This window comes from Notothenia rossii (assembly GCF_949606895.1).
Source record: "Notothenia rossii genome assembly, chromosome: 4".
NCBI lineage: Eukaryota > Metazoa > Chordata > Actinopteri > Perciformes > Nototheniidae > Notothenia > Notothenia rossii.
In genome coordinates, this window is record NC_136902.1 from 76983049 (window position 1) to 77003192 (window position 20144).

The following is a 20144-nucleotide window of genomic DNA, read 5'->3' on the forward strand; positions in this document are numbered from 1 at the left end:
CCAGTAGCTTCCCTTCTTATCTTTCCTTTATGATGTTAAAGAAGGACGTCTGCTAAGTCATGTTTTGGTAACAAACTTTACTTGCGAAGTATTTGTTTTATGGACACCAGAAAATAGAATTTACATTTCAGTCGAAGCAAACTGTTAAGTTATAAAAAAAACAAAAATGAAACACTTGAACGGCAGACTCAGTGGAGGCCTCCACATATGTGACGTAAAGGAGGTGGTGGGTGAGAGAGGGGAGGAGGAGGAGGGGGGCGATGGTGTAGGGGTGGTGGGCTCCCTGGAGGTGAACAGTCGTTGTCAGAGGAAGGGTCCCCTTCTCCTGAGGTCCCTCCAGAGCAAGATATTTGAAAACTGAGGGAAGAGATGAGGAGAATCTAAATCAGATCGCATGCTGATGATGCATCATGTCTTAATTGAACCACAAGGGGACACTGTTGTTCTTTGTAAAAAGATACTCAATGTTTTCTACAGAGAGTTACAGATTGTTCAGTTTTTACATTATCTCAGATTGTTTAAAATTGACATTTAACCACATTTTTTTCAATCTAGATTATTAAGGTGTTAAATTAGAGTGTTAAAATACCTCAGATCATAAACTGCTAAAAACAAGGTGGGCATTATGTGAGTAACAGTGTCATCATTTCTTGAAAGAGACATTACTCATTAGATGCATTTGGAGCACCAAAAGCCAACTAGCTTAATTATAATTGAGAGAAGTTAGACATCTCCAAGGTCAACATCTTAAACAATCTGCAACTCACACCAATCTAATAAAAAGCACTACAGGTCAAATCAGATCTAAGTGCCGATTTAGGTCTACCAGGCCACTAATTAACTTTTTTTGAGATACATTATTTGAAATAGTTTGCAGGACTACAATGGCAGATATGGGCTTCTGTACGCAAGACCTTTAAATATTCAAACTATAGACAACTGCTGCTCCGTCACCTACCCCTGCAGGTCCGGGGCCCGGTCTCTCTGCCTGCGGTTCTTGAACCAGTTGCTGACCTGGGTGGTGGTCAGGCCGGTGGCCGCTGCCAGCTGCCGCTTCTCCCAGGTAGAGGGATAGGGTTTATAGCGATACCACTGACGGAGTATACCCCGTGATTTCTCCTGTAAGTATGTTAAACATATTTAATAATAATAAAACAATAACATATTTAAAACACAAACACATACAAACAATTGGGGTGGCTCTTTTAAAACCAGAGATCAGCCCAGCTAGGTAGGCTACAAGTTTAGATGTTAGCAAATGTAGCCTATCACTTAAACACTAAAGAAAACCTTTTTAAATGACATGACTTTCTAAGTTTTCCATTCAACACTTGCTCATGAAAATGTGTTGTTTAGTAAAGTTGAATGATAGCCAGTTAAAAAAATGTCACGTTGGACGTTTTAACCATTGTACAGTAACTTCTATCGTTTTGGAAGAGTTAGTCAGATTGGTGCTTAGATAAAGGTAAAATAGCTCCACTAAAGTATGAAAACACATTACAGTTTAAGTCCTGTAGAAGTGAAGTATCACCACTAAAATATATTTTAATTAACAAAATGTCTCTATCTATAAATAATATTATTTGTATAAGGTACTTATATCAGCACTTCAAGTTAGTTGGATGATATGGAGCATACTTTAGATATAAGCACTGCAAAACTGTGCTGAGTGACAGTATAGGCACAGTACTGGAGTAAATAAGTTGCCTATCCAAACTGTTGTTAGATTGTTAGTTTCACAGCTAGTCAGAATTCACTAATGTGTCTTACAATGTAGCACCAGTAGAAAGCTAAATTAAAAGTTGGGGCACACATGAAGAATACCTTAAAACAGTAGCTGGTCTCCTCTCCGTCCCAGATGGTGTGTGGTAGAGGGAACTTCCTCCTGACGCGATACTTCCCCACTGCCCCCAGGGGTCGGCCCCTCTGCCTCTCGGCCTCCACGTAGTGGGCTCTGAGCCAGAGCTGCTGCAGGAGCGCGTGGCTGCGTGGGGAAAAGGGGAAGCCCTCCAGCAGGGTGTAGAGGTCAGTGAAGCGGCCCTGGTGAAACGCCACTGCAGCTTTAGCGTTCAGCACACTCTCCAGCTCCCCAGGGCAGAAGGAGGAGAATGAGGAGGAGAGGGAAGGACGAGGAAGAGTACGAAGAAAGCCAGCAAGACGATCCATGCAACCGCTCTGCAGGAGGACCTCACACACACATGCAACCTGCTCTGCTGTGAAAATCATTGCAGTGGAAACTGGTCCCAAAAGTCTGTGAGTAGAACAAAAGGATGTGTGAGGATGTCTAACAACCTCTAAAGGCCGTTGATGAAAGAGTGAATGTGTGTTTATCATTTCTCATCATGTCCCGGCAGAACCGAATTGCAGGTAACCCGAGATGATCCGGTTTGTAACAACAAACCATGCAGTCCTCCTTCTCTTGAACAAACACAAGCATGCACAGCCTCACACACACTTTGGATTTGCTTTTGTTCTGGCTTTCACCCACAGACAGACTAGAGTGGTTCTGCCATGCAGACCAAACACTCATTTGAATAACATTTTCCAGCCAAATTAGAAGCAAAATCGGCAGACGAATAGTTTAAGCCGACAATAATTCAGTTTCCAGCACACGCACAATAATAAAAGCTGAACCTTTTTTTTGTAAATGTAGTTTATTACAATATAATGTAATATAAAAAATAGAATGCATTTTAATATAAAAACAAGAACCTTGAAAGCCTGACACAAACAAATCCCTTTCACAACTATCATAACATGTTATCTTTGGTTATATCTGGAGTCATATGTGTCATGTAGGAGACGATAAAAACATGCCCAGGCTACAAACAAACGGGTACAAATGTGCGTAAGCCCACAAAGGCTTCAATCTTTACAAACTTTGGTAATAAATGGCTCATAATAGCAAACGCAGGCTACCATATTTTACATATAAGACACAATTCCCTTTACCTCGAAATTTCAGTAAAATGCATAATAAAATTGATTTGTCCAAGCCATTTGATAATCTACCTTAAAGGTCACTGGGAACAAAATACATTTACATGTATTAACAAGGGTTGACCTAGTGTATTTAAAAATGTCCCTCAAATTGATTTCATACCTATAGTCTAAGATTGTAAAACCTCCATTGCATAACAATGTGACCTTCCAAGGGTATTACTTCCTATCTGCGTTTTTCCAACAAGGAGTCATTTTCTTACTGATTGATACATGCTTTAAATAGATTAAAATGTACAAAAAATACATACAAAAACATACATATAGAAAATACGACACAAAGGCCCTTATTGTAACTAGATGAGACACTGAAGTGAATTCTGTGTACCATAATTGGCCAAAAGAGTTTGGCCGCTACCTGTGTTATTATGAAAGTGGAAAGCTCGTATAACACAATGATTAGCGTATTTATCAGTATCAAGGTGTGGTATTAAAGTCCATTTAAGATTATAATATTTTGATTTTTAAAAAAGGGCATTTCAGAACATAATGAGTTCAACCACTGTCATAACAACACAGCAGCGCAGCGTAAACATGGTGTGAATGAAAGGTGCAAAATATACAAATAGAGGAGATTGAGCTATGAGACCAAAACTGTCACATTGATTCTCACTGGAGATCAATCAGACACTTATGTGGATATTCAAAAAAAGTGAATCCCATAATTTGGACGGGTGTATAGCACTTAAAAAACTGTTAAATGTCAAAAACGTATCTTTTCAAAAACATCAAACCTGTAAGCTATCAAATAAGGCACTTATCAATATCAACTAGCTGAATGTGGATGCATTTAAGGGATCACAGCAAATCTTTAGTGTCATGCTTCCTTTAAAAACATGATTCAAAAAGCTTTTTTTCATCTCCCAAGTGTACTGGCTTTCAACTGAGCCATTATGGTACATACAATCTGATCAAACTAAACATGCATTGCATAGAGCATAGACCCTTTTATTTTCCATGTTATTGCTTTACTAATTGAAGGCATTCTCACTGAAAAACTGCAGAACGTGATTTAAAACCGATTTGACTGATAAAATGCAGTTAGACGGCATGCTTCAGCCCGGGCTCAAACTTGTAATCTAAAATACTGCTGTATAGCCCCATCGAAGCACAATGGTTGCACAAAAATGTAAGTTCCTTTTTGTGGGGAATATTCTTTATTCCTGGAGTGTTGGAAGAATAAGCCCTGAACCTCTTTGTCAGATTGTCCATGTATATTTGCTGTGTTGGATCCACAACAAACTAGTTATACTGCCAGCAAAATCCATCTTTTCCAAGTACAGCTGAACTCTGAGTGTTATCCACAAAACAGTGAAGAAGAGCTGAGAAAAAAGGCTAAGCCGCGACGCCTTGCATAAAATTGTCTTTTCGTTTTTAACACCAGGACGTGTACCTGGGCACGCAGACCAACATGTATTTGTTCTTCTGTCTGCGTCTGATAACAGATAAGGCACGTGTGGATTTTTGTAAAAAGAATCGAGACGCATGAAAACATTCCATATAACCCTGCCCATCGAGGAAGTAGAGCTGCAGAGGATTAATCTCAAAAGTGCCAGCTAAATTCATGTTGGTATCAGGCCCCTGTGAGAGCGTCATTGCGGTACCGTCAGTACCTGAACATTTTAAAATAACATTTGGCATATTGTTCTTTCTGCTGTATGTTTTATCGTTTTTGTTCTTTTTGAGACACTGGGTTGCGACCAGCAGAGTAAACAGACTACAAGCCCAGGTCATCATCCACAGGGACGGACTGCAGCTGAGTGAGTATCTTGGTGTCCTCGTCCATCTCCTCTGGATCCCCCAGAGCAGAGCTGGTTTCCACATCCTGCTCCGACGAGGGGCTTCCCTGGAGTAGCGACTCTCCTCCAGGAAGCCCCAACAGAGCCGGGTCGACATGTAGGTCCCCCTTTCCGCGGACATCAAACAGAGTTAGACTAGCTGACGTGGAGAGGGGCATGGGGCTCCAGGCGGGCTGGGACAGCTGGATGTTGGGTGTCCCCCCACTGTACATGGGACTGAGGGTAAGCATACTCTCTGGAGTGAGAGTGTTTGGAGCTGTAGAGGTGACTGTATGATCTAAAGCCGGGATGGAGGGTGTCCCCGTCTCTGGAGCACAGTACGGTGGAGAAGAGTTGATGAAGTTTAGGGTGGATGATGTAAAGTGGGTCGGGCCTGAGGTGGAAGAGACTACAGGAGGGGTGGAGGGGGTGAGAAGTTGACTCAGGCCATTTGCATAGATGGGTGACGCCTCCGGGACAGGTTTCAGTGGCAGGCTGGTGAGCTGGATGCCGGCTGGGATGGTCAGGATCAGTTTGCCTTCGTGGACACTCAGGTAAGGGCTCCCACCGAGCAGAAGGTTACCTGTGGTGGTGAGGAAGGATGAAATGACAGCAATAAGGACAGAGTAACAAAATCCAAAAAAGCAACGCAGCAGTTAAGCACCTTATTGGTTATTTATCTCTACAGTCATTCATACTGTTTTGGGTCAGAAGATATTTTCAGATTGTTTCCTGAGTGTATTATCTTACAGTCATATAGATAAAATAGCCCATTGTTTTTAAAGATACTCTATACATCATGCCACAATTTGAGAATACTTTAGTTCGATTAGTTATCTGTTTTGTAATGGTTGATTCAGCAGTGGTTATTCCATGATTCAACTGTTTTATCTCCAAATCTCATATTCAGTTTTATATCAATCTGTCAGAATGATATAAAATCCTAAAAGCAGGGATTTGTTTTTTCCAATGTTGATTGACTTTTTTCAAAGAAACTGTTAAAATAAATAAATCGCTGAGTCATTTTTGTAGTTTGGCTAACTGTTATGTGCTCTGTTGCTGCATGTATTAATGCATTCAGTGTACCTGGAGCAGCAGAGGGCAGCTGAATGATCCCAGAGTTGAGGAGCTGCACACCCGGGGCCATGCTGGTTTGGTGACCCACATTCTGCAGGGGCCTCAGCTGGTTTATCCTAAGAGGCCCCTGAGCGACCCCTCCATGAGCTGAGGTCAGGATCTGTAAGGGCAGTCCAGCAGAGGGGATGGACAGAGAAGGACTGGCAGGAACCACTTGGGGGAAAGAGATGGAGGAGGATGTTTGAATGGGGGAGACGGGGACCAGCTGAGGCATGGAGAGGGGGACTAACTGTGCTGCTGTGGAGGCTTTGGGCACTACTTGTGTCGGGGTAGAAATTGATATAAGCTGTGGGACCTGGATTGTGCTCGTAGAGGAGTTTGTGCTTTGTTGGAGCTGATTGTTAAGCTGTGAGATAGAGACTATAGTGGTGGCACCTTCAGGCAGATTACTTAAAGCATCCTGTTGCAGTCTGGTGCTAGTGTTCACTGTGTGGTTTAGGAACTGAGAAGCTGATGAGGTGAGGGAAGACACTGGGACTAACTGAGGGCATTGGGACACTGTGGCTCCTAACGAGTGCTGCACCAGCTGGGACACTGGGATACCCTGGATGGAAGGCACGACCTGGGGCAGAGAGAAGACCTGAGGGGAGGAGCTGCTGCTGGAAACCAAAGAGCTAGAAGGGTTTAAGTGGGAGCCAGCGGAGGTAAAAACAACATACTCTCCATGCTGACTGGAGAACGGCAGGGCAGAACTGGAGATCACCATGCCTGCGGACGACATGGAGACCGGGAGAGACTCGTGGCGCTGGGGGATTTGTGCTAAGACTAGTGAGGGGAGACTGGTGGGGGAGGACAGAGTTGGTGAGGAAGGAGATAAAGATGAAGAAGAGGAAGATACTGTCTGGATGCTGCCCTCTGATTCAGGGACGCTGATGAAATTCATTGCATTGCCGCTGTCTGTTTTGGTTTGCAGGGGAAGAGAGATGACGGAGACCGGGGAGGTGTTAGTGCTAAGAAGACTGCTCTGCTTGGCCTCCATGGACAAAACCTCCTGCGGTGTGATGGAAACAGCTTGCTGCTGATGCAGACTAGTTTTGGTTATTACCTGAGCCCCGTTCAGAATCAAAGGAGAGTTGGATCCAACAGGACTCAGTGTGACTGTCTGGCAATCGCCCAAGCTCATCCCGTTAATTATGACACCAGCACCAGTACTGGAGAGGATGGAATTTCCATTAAGTAGTAACGGCTGAGAGGCTGTGAGGAAGCCACCGGACCCGTTGAGGAAGAGCTGGCCTCCGGCGCTGCAGGGGACGGCAGAGAGAGAGATGATGGAGGCCGTGGAACTGGAAACCTCCTCTGGTTTGTCAGGGCCGTCGTCCATGGGGCTCCCCTCGTCATCGGTGCTGTGGTTCCCATCAGATTCACTGGAACGGAGGAGAAACAAATGGGTCAAATTAAAAGACAAAAGTCTGAGGCAACTAAGAGGGTTGGGCAACAGGATTTAGTCAAGTGCACAGCTTGAACACACAAACGCTTAATAATCCATTTATTGCATTTGTACTGTTCTGATCCCTTTAATGAGTTAATCTTATTACATACGTAATCTATGTTTTAAAACCCTAATTTCTGGTCAGTGAACTCATTTAACTCACAGGTTTAATGGATTATGCATTGTTAGACCTGGATTATTTAAATATGTGTATAAGAGAAAAGGCAGAGATGCTTGTACTGAACTATAGCCCCTAAACTCCATCAGACTGAAAACATTTTAACAATACAACATCAGTATCAGGCCTCATCTTGCATCATGACATCTGGTTGTGCAACTCTACTTTTGAATGTATTTACAGCGATGGTAGACAGATTAGAGTCTGAAATTGTCGTGAGAGTATTGAAATGTACATTACTGTGAAAAACATTTGAAGTGCGCCTTATGTTTATCAGTTATATTGAAATACTGACTAAAAATGTTACTCACTCAAAAGTTGTCCTTATTCCAACTTTTACACATTTAAACTTTTCAAATATCCCTCGTCTCTGATGAATTAACCAATCGATCCATACATTACATCAGGCTTCTTAAAAGATGATTACATGTTCATGACTAGGTCCATTATTTGTCTGCAACTGATTTAAAAAATATTGGCTTTCTAAACACCCCTTAGTTGAATTGCAAAATGTTGGGAAAGTACACCAGAAATAGAAATATGTTTGCATTCAAACTAGGGACAAAACTTGTATTGTTGTGTGTTGCAGTGTACTTTAATGTGCAAATTGCTTGTATGTGCAATATATACAACAAACCAAATTCTGGTTCTGGTTAAAGAATAACTTTTTCAATTGTTAGCTTGCACACACTGGCATATAGTATTCTGTATTTGTCTGGATCCAACTCAACCTTTTCTGGTCATTTTATTATCTTATCTACAAAACTGACCATACTCTGTGGTGGATCCGGGAGAATCCTAACAACTATTTTAACCAATTGTTTGCTTGGTTTGTTTTGTCAACCATACAGATTGTGTGCCAGACCACTAAACCTGTGATAAGATAAGTATGCTGTATTATCTCTTATCTCCTCACGATTTACCATCTCCCCCTGTGAATAAGTAGCTGTAAAACTGAGATTTCCCCCAGCCTACATAGCACCCCCCACATTCTCTGGTTAAAGCCTTTACTCTCACCCCGTCACCCTACAGGCCCTATGCAGCGTTGCAGGATTTCAGGAAACTTGAGCCACGATGGGCGCCTGGATCTCACATTTCATAACAAAGCAACATGCTCCAGGTCTCGGACCTGTGTGGCTTTACTGCTGTCAAAAGTCAGCTTCCCCGGCCATTATCTTACTTCATGCATTTTATAAAAGTTCTTAAATACGTTTCTTTTTACTGACGTTTGAGGTTTACATGTTCTTTCTACTCTGCCCTTTGTAGGCCCGCATGTCTTTGTTTTACTATGAATGTCTGGTGCGTTCAGTAACTGTTTTGAGTGATTGTTAATCTCTAAAAACAGAACACAACACAAAGCAACCAGCCGCTCTTAAAAAAAAAAAGAGGGAATGTCAGCTGTCTACTGGATAATGACTTTTGAATTACTCCCTCGGTTGAGACTAGACTCATGGGTTAACATTGTTTCCAGTGCTGTTGGGTTATCTAAACTTGCCTTTTGCTGTGTGTCCCGGACGGGGTCCTGTCCCTCTGCCTGCGGTTCTTGAACCAGTTGCTGACCTGGGTGAGGGACAGTCCGGTTACTTTGGCCAGGTTTTTCTTCTCGTCCGGAGTGGGGTACCTGTTGCTCTTATAGCAATCTTTCAGGGCATTTCTGGACTTTTCTTTAAAGCAGTACACGGTCTCCTCCCCGTCCCAGATGGTTTTGGGAAGGGGGAACTTCTTCCTGAGCCGGTACTTGTCCACTGCACCCAGGCTGCGGCCCCGCGACCTCTCCGCCTCCTTGTAGCGGGCTTTCAGGTACAGGTCCTGCAGGAACCCATGGTTAGACGGGTGGAAGGCGTAGCTATCCAGGATGGCGTACAGCTCCTTAAATTCGTCCCGGTGGAAAGCCACCAGTGCCTGGGCCTTCAGCATGGTCTCGTTGCCACGTAGCAGCTCGGACGAAGGAGGTATGGTGGAAAGAAATCTCCACAGGCGATCCACATTGCCCGCCTGCAGGAGGGCCTCGCACAGACATGATACTTGGTCAGTGGAAAAACTCAAAGACGAGTTTTGGAAACTTTGGAGCAATTGTTCCGAAATGTGCACCGGATCTTTATCTTCTTTGAACTCCGTGGCCGTCGGCTCCTCTGGGCTGTTCTCGGATTGTTCTGTAGACTCCAAAGACAAGGAAGCCATTTTTACTTTAACTTTTTTTCCTCCAGTAGTTCCTCCTCCTCTCTCTCCCTCCCTCCCTCTGTACCGAAGCACTCTCTCCCGGTCTCTGCCAAACCACGAACGTGCCTGCAAATTACAGCAGCCACGCCCCTTGTCTGTCTTTTGTTCAAAGTAACTTTATATTTGTCACTAATTAACATAATGCGGAACTTAAGACTGCAGTATGCTCGATAATAAACAAAACTACTAGACCTCCACCTCCTTTAATTAAATGCTGGAAGTCAGTGTTGGAAAATGACAAAAGTACATTTACTCAAGTAGGCCTACTGTAATTACACTTTTGAGAGACTTGTACTTTACTTAAGTAATTCAATGTTTTACTACTTTGTTCTTCTACCCCACCACAATTCAGAGGTAAATAATGTACTTTTACTCCACTACATTTATCCTTTAGTTACTTTGCAGATTTTGATTGAAACTGTGAAATATAGAAAACACTTTAACAAGACTTTAGTTAAACCTGGAGTAACATTCACAAGCTCCCATGCAGCATCAGTGTGCTTGGAAGGTCTCTAATGCAAATATTGTACCAACATGCATAATTAAGTATACACGCCACACAGCAGCTTAATTTGCATTTGTGATGTGCTTCATTTTTTGATTTAAAAAAAAAAAAGATTTGCATCATGCTCAGGATCAATATAGTGGCAATTTCACTCTGTATTTAATAAAGAAAAAACTATAATTTACTCAAATAACTTTCTGTGTGTGGGGGAATTATTTGGCTGTATTGCATGTTAGTGCATCAATGACTTACCAGTTATCTCCCACTCAAAAACAGAACGTTTATGATTATATGCACATGCCTTGCCCTTAATAGTTATAAATGATAAACTGTTTGTCAGACACCAAATTGTGCTTTTAATACAGTATGTGTCTCAAATATGTGAGCATGGCCAGCAGATAGTTTGAATGAGGCAGGGTTGTCTCCATCATCAACAACCAGAGGAATGTAAATCCTCGCTGTGGGACTGTGGGACGTCTCAGCCCCCCTCTGCCCCTCCTTCTCCGGGGTTTGGTTGTAGTTCTCATCTTTCTGTGATCTCATATTTTCTGCCCATACATGCTCTGTTACCTGTGCTCAATTAATAATTTGGTCCACCGAAATATGTCCATGATTTATGAAAAGGCCAATTTTATTAGCAGGGATTTTTTTTCATAAATTGTCAAATGTTCTATCAAACATCCAGCATGACAAAGTGAGAAATAGTTTTAGGAAATGTACAAATCTAGGATTTACAGCTCAAGCCTGTCCAAACAGGCCTACTGTGGACTACATTCATTTAATAAAATATCAGATGTTGTAACAAAAATATCTAGGCTACTTTACAGAAGCCACAATTACAATGGACCCAGACATGATGTGGCTTTGCTGGCAATTATTGTTATATAACAGTATTGCCTTAGGTAAAGCTGATTATCAGGTCAAACCCTATGTAGCAATATTAACTTGTCACACTTTATATTTTGTTATTACATTGTCGTTATTACAAGTTTCTGTTTTATAGCCGGATCGTGTGACTTACTGTATGCTTATTATGACACTTGGATTTATTCCAGTGCAATGATAGATGTATTCTTATCCATGCAAGACTCAAAGCCCCACTGCCAACATTTATATAATAATAATAATAATGATGATAATAATAATAATAATAATAATAATAATAATAATAATAATAATAATAATAATAATAATAAATAAGTCGTTTAATTAATTACAATTTTTTTATTTATACAAATTAAAAGGTAATCACCATCTCATATATAATTAAATATATCAGGTTAAAATCCTAATTGAAAACAAAGCTCGGTTATCATTTGGGATGTTAATATTCCTATAAAATTAACCTGCATGGAGTCTCCATGGTTTAAACTGGACGATAGCGCCACAGTGTGGTTGTTTCTGTCGCATCACTCCTGCTCCTATCTCGATTGGTTATTCTCCGTGTCAATCTACCGGTAAGTAGGCGGCAATGCAGGTCCTTTTTGGTTCGTATCGTCACTCTATTGGTTGGCTTCATTTGCTTTCCCTGATGTGATTGGTGGTTTCACGTCTGGGGGTGTGGTAGAAGAACGTTCCAGAAATGGGATGTATGAGACCATGATGTAGCAGTTAGTCTTCAATTATAATAAAAGTGCTTTACTGCTTTTTATATTTTATTTTAGTCAATAAAACGTGCTCTTTTTAAGGGGTCCCTTTTAAAAGTTGGTTAAATACTGATGCTCGTTGAATAAAAACAGCGCGCTAATGTGACGTAACGGGGTGGGTCGTCTAGTGGTCACGTGATTTTTGGCGTGGTAAAGCAATAGAGGTATCTAAACCGTACACAATACATCTTGCTGCGTTACTCAAGAAGGGATACTCTGGTAATTTGCTTCAAACTTCTAGAAAAATACCCCTTTTTTAAGTAAGTATGGCAGCCTTACTTTATATTGTAGCGTGTTTATGGTATCCAACGTGACTCTGCTGTTGCTAGCCATTCTAACAGAAGGTGGCTAGCTACACGAGCCATTCTAACCATTCTAACAGAAGGTGGATAGCTAATGTTAACTAGCAAACGTTAACTAAAATACAAACGATATTAAATGATGAAAGGTCTTAAAGTGTATAAACATGAGCAACAAAGATGGTAATTGACCAAAGTTAAACGTGTAACTTCAAAATGCTGTGTAACACTAAGTGGTAAACTACTAGTAAGAGGTAGGGCGGGTAATTTATTTTAGACACGTTTTGTTATATTTGTTGAAATGCTCATTACATCCCTACAGAGATAGAAACATATATTGCCCTGACAAACAACATGATACAAACAAATCCTTATCTTTCCTAGTCGGAGGAGTTTAATTTATACTGCGACGTTACCTGTGCGCACCCGTTGCGCATCACTAGTGTTACCCTAGTTGACAGCTGTGCTCCTATCCCACGATGCATTGCTGGGGGGTAAAAGAGCAACAACTTAAGACGACCTGTGAGTGGGGAACCCTTTGGTCCTCGTTATGGTTGTCTTTGTAATCATATCTTAGAAATTGTATTTATAGTGAACACTGTTTGTGTGTGAGAGAGAGAACAACTACTATGTACTGCTACTACTACTACTACTACTGTGGTGCTGCAGCATTTTGACATACTTATTTTCTTGAATATTTGAATGGTTTGCAATTGAATTCATCGACTCCACTACAATTTCGCATCTGGCTATACTATGCATGTCATTTGACAAGGGTTAGGATTACAAATGTTGAGATACTGTGGACAAGAGGAAATATTTAAAATATTCTCACATGTACAAAAAACTGTTTTGTACATAACATTTTAAATGAACAATGTCTCTCCATAATGACTAATTTGACTATTAACACGTACAGTACATGTTTTTGCTAATGACTCACGAATACTCTCACTTAAGTAATATTTTGAATACAGGACTTTGACTTTAAATGTAGAACTTTTAGACTATGGTTTATTACTTTTACGTGGGTAAACGACCTGCAAACTTGTTCCTACCTCCACTGCTTGCAACTTGCTTCGATGAAAGTTTACTTGCCGTCAGGTTTTAATGTTAGGAATTATGCAACATGACACCAGGAAATTACCTTTTAACAGTATTTATACACAACTGTGGGATCAATTGTACTCCTGTTGGCTAACATGTCACATTGTTTGCCTTTTTTGTTTTCAGTTTTTGCGGATTCAACCAGCATCATGGACGGCGGAGTTACAGTAGTAACCAATCCTCTTGTGAATGTGCGCCTAACAAGCTCCATCTCCTCCTTCGAGGTGCAGCGCAGGTTCAATAGAGGGATTAGTATAGCAGAACTGAAGGTGAGACTCAGCTTATCACACATTATACATATTTCCTACACTTTTTACTGACATTATTATTTAATAAAGGCATCTCTCATGTTATCAGAGACAATAACATCCATCTTGATTGTTTTTTTTTTTAAATTAGGGAAAGTTGGAGATGGTTTTGGGTGCAACTCCCTCCTGCATGGACCTGGACTTGTTCAGCGTCTCTGACAAATTCCTGCAGAAAATGGACGACAATGAAGCTTTGCTTGGTTCCTTTCCTGTGGATGATGACTGCAGAATACATGTAAGTAGCTGCTCAGTTTGGAAGATCTTTTAATGTGGTTGCCCAGATCATATTATAGTCAAAAATATGTAGCCAAATGTATTTGGTTTCAAATCCAATTCTGTTTTCCTGCAGCCCTAAAAATATTCACACCAGATAAGATAAGCATTTAATAGAACACATTTCCTGGAGACATTTAAGACAACTTTGCAGTGAAACATTTTCCAACTGGTTTTAACATAAGAACCCATCCATATAGGTTGTGTTAAATAGCACATCAATTATTATACTTTTTTACTTAAAGGTGGTAGCAATGAATATCTTAAGTTCTTTGACAAAAAATCCATATAAAAAAAACGTCATCTGTGGAAGCCGTAGTACTGTAAAAAGCACGACCAATCATTTTAGCCGGCCCGGCTAAAGTAACTGGATGGCCTACCTGCCTGTCAGCCTTCCATCTGTGCACAAACTTATCTCGTGCCCTCATTGGTCATGTGCGCGTTCGTGTGTGTTGGAGGAGGGGCTCTGTAAGGAAGTGGCAGATTTTCTCCGGTTGTGTATTTTCAAATTCTAGCGATCTCGAGCCGGTTTCTCAAACTTACATACCCCACCTTTAAGTTTACCAACAAGTGCGAGTTTCTAAAACAGTGACCGCTCAAATCTACACTTATATTTCACAATACATTAATTCTGTCAATAGGAAAATAAAAATAATGTCATTGTTAAGTTGCTTGTTATAAGCTTAAGTGTTTTACAGTTAATGGCTCACACATGCAAAAATACCTGTGTGGTCTTTTTTCTTTAATTAGTGTCTGTTTTTAATCTTGAATCACAGGTTACCGATAGAAGTGGTCAGATGAGCGAGTTCAGTGATGTTTCCAAGGTGGAGAAGTTTGAAATCCCAGAGGAGTCTTATGAAAAGAGAACAGGTACAGTCTACATATTTAAGCATCTCTTTACTTTGTCATTATCATAGAATTAACTATTTTTTAAAAATACAATATATTTCCCCCAATTTTGTGCTCAATTGTGGCTTACGCAGCAGCAACCCTTATCAAAGCTTATCTTGGCAGAATTGATTTGTTGTTAAATATGTCAATCTTCTGAAATTAACCATTGTCTATTCATTTAGTGGTTCCAGCCAACTATTGATAAAGCACTTAAGAATGAAACCCATTTATAGCTGCAGCCATAGATACAAAAAAAGAAGCAACGATACCTCCATCAAAGCTTTTATTATTTAGAGATAGTGGTGGTAGTATGCTAACCACTGAAATATGGTAAATACATAATTTGAAGTAGTCTGTTCTTACAATCGAATTTCTTCCTTCAGATTCAGCAAGGTCATTCATGAAGAAACATCGGGTTGGTGTCTATAACGAGGAAGAAATGGCCAAGAAGAAAGCTGACCTTGCTGCTCGGGAGGAGGAGCAGAAAGCTGCTGCTGATGCTATTTCTGTTGGCAGCAGATGCCAAGTGCAGGTCTCAGGGCAACCGACAAAGCTTGGCACCGTCATGTATGTTGGTAAGTGTGGATAAAGCATAGCTTGTTGACTCCCTTTAGGACATTGGTTGGCTGAGTTGTACATCTTTGTGGTGTGTCATAGTAGACTAATGGCGCATTTCCACCGCAGGCCTCGCTCAGCCTCGCTCGGTTTGGTTAGGCCTCACTTTAATGCTTCGCTTCCATTACAGTTTAGGAGCTGGGGCAGTAACTATAGTAACGCAGTGTAGGCGGAGCCGTGACATCATCTTCAATGAGCACCCGTGAGCACCCCAGAAAAAACAACATCAGCCGTTAGTTGTTTGCACTCAAGCTCCTCATATCTGTTCAGAAACTAGACAAAAGTTAAACAAGTACAAACCACTGACTGTCTGTGTCATGGCGAATACAGTCGCTGGTTTATTAATGTCTGTATAGGCCGTTGTGAGTGTGGACGGTCGGAGCTTATAGCTTATATTGCGTTAGTTTAGCCAATCTCCATTTAGACAACAAATCAAATCAAGTTTTATTTATATAGCACATTTTTTAACGATTTTTGGTCGAGCCAAAGTGCTGTACATATAATAAAAATACCCTACAGTAAAGACACTTTACAGCAAATACAACAGCACAGTTTGTGCAGAATATCAGTATGAGAAAACGACACCCTCTATCCTTAGACCCTCACATCGTACAAGGAAAAACCATCGGAGAAAATGGGAGAAACCTCAGGGAGAGCAACAGAGGAGGGATCCCTCTCCCAGGACGGACAGACGTGCAATAGATGCCGTTTGTATATCGAAGAGATAATACATTTTACCAAATGTTTGGAAATGCATGTGTCTATAATAATAATAATAATAATAATAATAATAATAATAATAATAATAATAATAATAATAAGATCACGCATTTTAAAAGGTTTTTCGCCTGCCATCTGTCTGCAGACTTGTCAAAGCATTAATTCATTGTTTTTACTATCCGGTATCAGTATGTTGTTACTTCGGCATCATTTTGAAACTTTTATTACAATTAAATCACGGTCAAATATGTTCATCTTGTTGTAGTTGTAGCCCCCTTGACAGCGATTCTCTCTCTAGTTTAGCAAACTCAGCCCGACTCAGCCCTGTTTGTTGGCCTCGATAGAACCACAATTTAGTCGGGCCAGAAAAAAGGTGGAAAAGTAGCCCCGGGCCAGAACTAGGCCAAGTGGAAGCCCAACCAAAAACGGCCCCGCACGGCTCGGCACGCTTAAAGCGAGCTCCGCGCTGCAGTGGAAACTCAAGCTTTAATTGTGTAACAGTTGTGTTTGCTGAGTACTGAGTCAATACAATTACTTTTATCCAAAAAAAAACGTTTTCTCCCTTTTGTAAGTTTCAGCAAACAATGAACACGGAGAATTCACGATTGTGACGAGTTCCTGCTGTGAATAACACTGTTACTTTAATTGCAGGAACAGCAGATTTCAAGCCGGGCTACTGGGTGGGTCTGAAGTACGATGAGCCCATGGGAAAGCATAATGGAACGTAAGAGTGCCATTTTTCTTTTATGTTCTGAACAATATTGATCATGATGTTCTTGATTTTTGCTTTTGACCCTAGCTTTCTGTAAATTGTTTTCCCAAAGTGTCAGTGGCAAGCAATACTTTGAATGCGAGGATAAATATGGAGGATTTGTGAAGCCCCAAAATGTGACGGTGGGAGACTTTCCTGAGGAGGATTTCGGTATCGATGAGATGTAGGACTGTAATGTGAGTGTTTCTGCCCGGGAATGTGAGTGTCGACCTCAAGCTGTTTCCATTCACCGACCAGAGAGGATACAAAGTCTCATCATAACCAATGAATTTTCTGTTTACTTTGTGCCTCTCTGTGGGGCATTATCCAAAGCATGGTGTCTAAAGGTCTGTGATGCTCAGATTCTCTCTCACTACACAACATGAATGAGGAGAATGTCACGTAGAACATCTCCTGGTTTGCTACATATGAGAATGGTACAGGATAATCACACCAACAATGTCTAATAAAGGAGGTTTAGTTGCATGTGTCACAAGGTCAATATGTGGTCATTTACTTCATGCACTTCAGTTTAATTTACTTGCTTTTGCAGTACCTGTTGCTTCCAAATGTTCTGTACATGGGAGTCATCTTGGTAATCTGAAAGCCTGTATTGACAGTTATAAAACCAATTTAATTTCTCTTCAATTATTTTTTGTATCGGTTAGTACAAAGATGATTGTCTATAACTGTTGTTTTTGCATTTTTTTTATGACTGTTATATGCTGAAAGTTATCATAGAAACTTAGAGCTTCATATATAAAATGTCTGGGAAGAGATTTTTTAAATGTATAGGGGGATATTTCTCAATAAACAACTCCTAAATTCCTTATATTTCTTTTATTATTTGTATATAATCTGATTAAACTCATTTTAAGGTTTCCAAGTGGATACAATATGTAAATCCCAGTTATATTTCTCGGACTGAATACCTCTTGCCAAAAAATGAAAATGTATGCAACTGAATGTGTCCTGCTCTTATTGAACCACTGAAATAAAACCGTATTTTAAGTTTAAATTGTGGGGCTCCAAATGTGAAAGATTACCAAACACTTTTCTACGTTAAACTAAACTATGAAGTATACAAATGGATCACAAAATCTAAAGAATAAATGGTAATAAAAACTACATTTTCAAGTCCCCAGATATGTCTCAGAAAACAATCTGAACTGTGACATTTATATTCGAATTAACTATTTATTTAATTTGAAGTCAAACCTAACAATTTTTTTTTTGTAATTGATGTCATATAAGTCTGACACATTGATTTTCATTCAGTTTGAGTACAATCTTTAGCACTTTCTTTCCATGTCCTTTAAAACAGTGTTTTGTTTGGATTGGTGGTTTAAGTGATTTACATTTAGAAGCAAACCTGTGTTTCCCATCTATAAGTATAAATATACTTACAGATGGGAAAATGATATGTATTTCTATTTATAAGTCATATTTAAAAAAAAATAAGGTAACAGCAACAACTATCACTCTCAATATAACTCATTCTCCATTGTAATCCCAACACAGCTCTGAAAAAGGAATAATATGCCTTATTTATGCTTTGTTTTTATTTGACTGTTCCAATACTGTTAACATATTTGTCATCCTCTCTAGTTTACAGAAGAAATGTTTTTTGTTTTTTTTCAGAAGATATGTGATTACCACTTATACAGAAATGTAGTGTTCTTTTTTTTCTCTAAAATAATCTCTAAGGTGCTTGTGATACTATGTGCCAAAGGGTAATGCATATTAATAAAAATGATTTGCCAGTACAAAGGTATCAGATTGAGTCAACTTGTCTGCACATGCAGTATGACACAACAAAACTGAACTATTAACCCACTATATAACTTGTTTTGCTCAATAAGAACAAGTGCTTTTGTTAAATATAACAAAAAACACACTGCCTACACATTACATTCAAGACAACCGAACAGGGTGCCATTCAGAAAGTATGTAGTGTGCAGAATATTTAAGCAATAGCTCACGACAGGCCGTGGTATATGCTCATTATATCACAGCTAAGGGGCGTGGTCGTGTGGCAATATGAAAGAAAAATACACACTCTAATTTAAATAGTTTTTATTAGTCAATAATGATGTTAAAAATAAAATAGTCCCTCCGTTGCCTTCTGCACAAAACATAGTGCAAGGTGGTTGCTATGCAACAACACTAACAGCAAGCGAACATATTAGACAGAGAGCGTTGATCCATTATTTGGCTGTTTATTTACATTAACGTGTATGTTGCTGTTTATTGTGCATCCACTGAAAAACTGTCCAGCATCAGTAGCATGGCTTACGTGGTCACTTGTATAGGTTGAGGTTGTTCGAGGCTGTTGCTTGGCGTGGCGAGAATATTGCTCCACTTTCTCCGGTCCCCGAGATTGGGCTTCCAGTAGCTCTGGAGAGAGCTTTCGCACCTGTGGCCACTAACGGTCATAATTTCTCTGCTTTGTTTCAAGACCCGCATCAGAAAGCTTTTGAATGGTGGTACTTTTCCAGTTGGTCTACCTGCTCTTCACGTAGCTCTGCATGTCGTAGTTTAGGTGCTTTTTTTCTGGAGATCGGCACTGCTCAATCCACTCCTCAATACTATAGTAAGACCCCCCCGGAGGTCGAAGTTAATCTTAAATGTTTCCATTTTATGCTTTGTAAGTTTGTTTCGTAACGGAAGAAATTTTAATATATTTATAAAACTGACAAGTCAAATCAAGCAATCTGATTGGTCGATAGCGTTTTTGCGGACCTCTTTGATTAAAGATTTGAAAACATCGTTGCTTGCTTTAAAAGTTGCACAATTCATTATGTTAAACCTTCAAAAGTATCTAGATATCCCTGCCCTAATGCCAAAGGAACTGCACACTGAATATGTGTTGGCGTTTGATGTCTATGTCTGGACCGCTGCTTCAAAAAGGAGGGCTTCTGCCCCGTTACTTCTCCGCTGCTTTCTTGCTCCAGTATGAAAAGCAAACTTTTCAGTCACGTGGAGGGATACTGACTTGTTGTGAAAAGTAATTTACAATTCTACCCGTGGTATACACTCAGTATATCACGGCTAAGAACCAATCAGATTGCTTGATTTGACTTGTCCGTTTTATAATCTGTATTATACAAATTGTATCATCCGAGTATATTTAAATATCAAAACATACACTTCTCATGCAGAAAGGCCATTGTCTAAATCTTTTTTAAATTATATTACTGAGGATTTCACATGTAATTGGTTGAGGTTGTTTACTTTATATAGTTTGTTTTAACATACAGTGACATGAAAACAGTAAGGTTGGGTTT

General features: G+C 40.1%; 3 protein-coding genes across 4 annotated transcripts; 1 reads left to right on the forward strand and 2 right to left on the reverse strand.

The window, feature by feature from the left end:
• Nucleotides 1-187: 187 nt before the first annotated feature.
• Nucleotides 188-2470, reverse strand: six9 (SIX homeobox 9). The gene is made up of 3 exons (XM_079679390.1): nucleotides 1825-2470; nucleotides 959-1119; nucleotides 188-357 (listed from the first exon to the last, which is right to left on the reverse strand). Exons 1-3 carry the CDS (start codon nucleotides 2332-2334, stop codon nucleotides 189-191), a joined length of 840 nt encoding a protein of 279 aa, XP_079535516.1. The 5' UTR covers nucleotides 2335-2470; the 3' UTR covers nucleotide 188.
• A 164-nt stretch (nucleotides 2471-2634) lies between these two features.
• On the reverse strand, nucleotides 2635-9744 carry six5 (SIX homeobox 5). The gene is made up of 3 exons (XM_079679389.1): nucleotides 9018-9744; nucleotides 5865-7279; nucleotides 2635-5361 (listed from the first exon to the last, which is right to left on the reverse strand). Exons 1-3 carry the CDS (start codon nucleotides 9701-9703, stop codon nucleotides 4718-4720), a joined length of 2745 nt encoding a protein of 914 aa, XP_079535515.1. The 5' UTR covers nucleotides 9704-9744; the 3' UTR covers nucleotides 2635-4717.
• Nucleotides 9745-11981: 2237 nt separating this feature from the next.
• tbcb (tubulin folding cofactor B) lies at nucleotides 11982-18627 on the forward strand. 2 transcript variants are annotated; one of them, XM_079675918.1, is made up of 7 exons: nucleotides 11982-12153; nucleotides 13426-13568; nucleotides 13699-13842; nucleotides 14657-14750; nucleotides 15155-15346; nucleotides 16758-16830; nucleotides 16931-18627. In XM_079675918.1, exons 2-7 carry the CDS (start codon nucleotides 13449-13451, stop codon nucleotides 17043-17045), a joined length of 738 nt encoding a protein of 245 aa, XP_079532044.1. In that variant the 5' UTR covers nucleotides 11982-12153; nucleotides 13426-13448; the 3' UTR covers nucleotides 17046-18627. The 2 variants fall into 2 exon arrangements, with proteins under 2 accessions (XP_079532044.1, XP_079532045.1); XM_079675919.1 differs by having other exon boundaries at nucleotides 11986-12112.
• Nucleotides 18628-20144: the final 1517 nt, after the last annotated feature.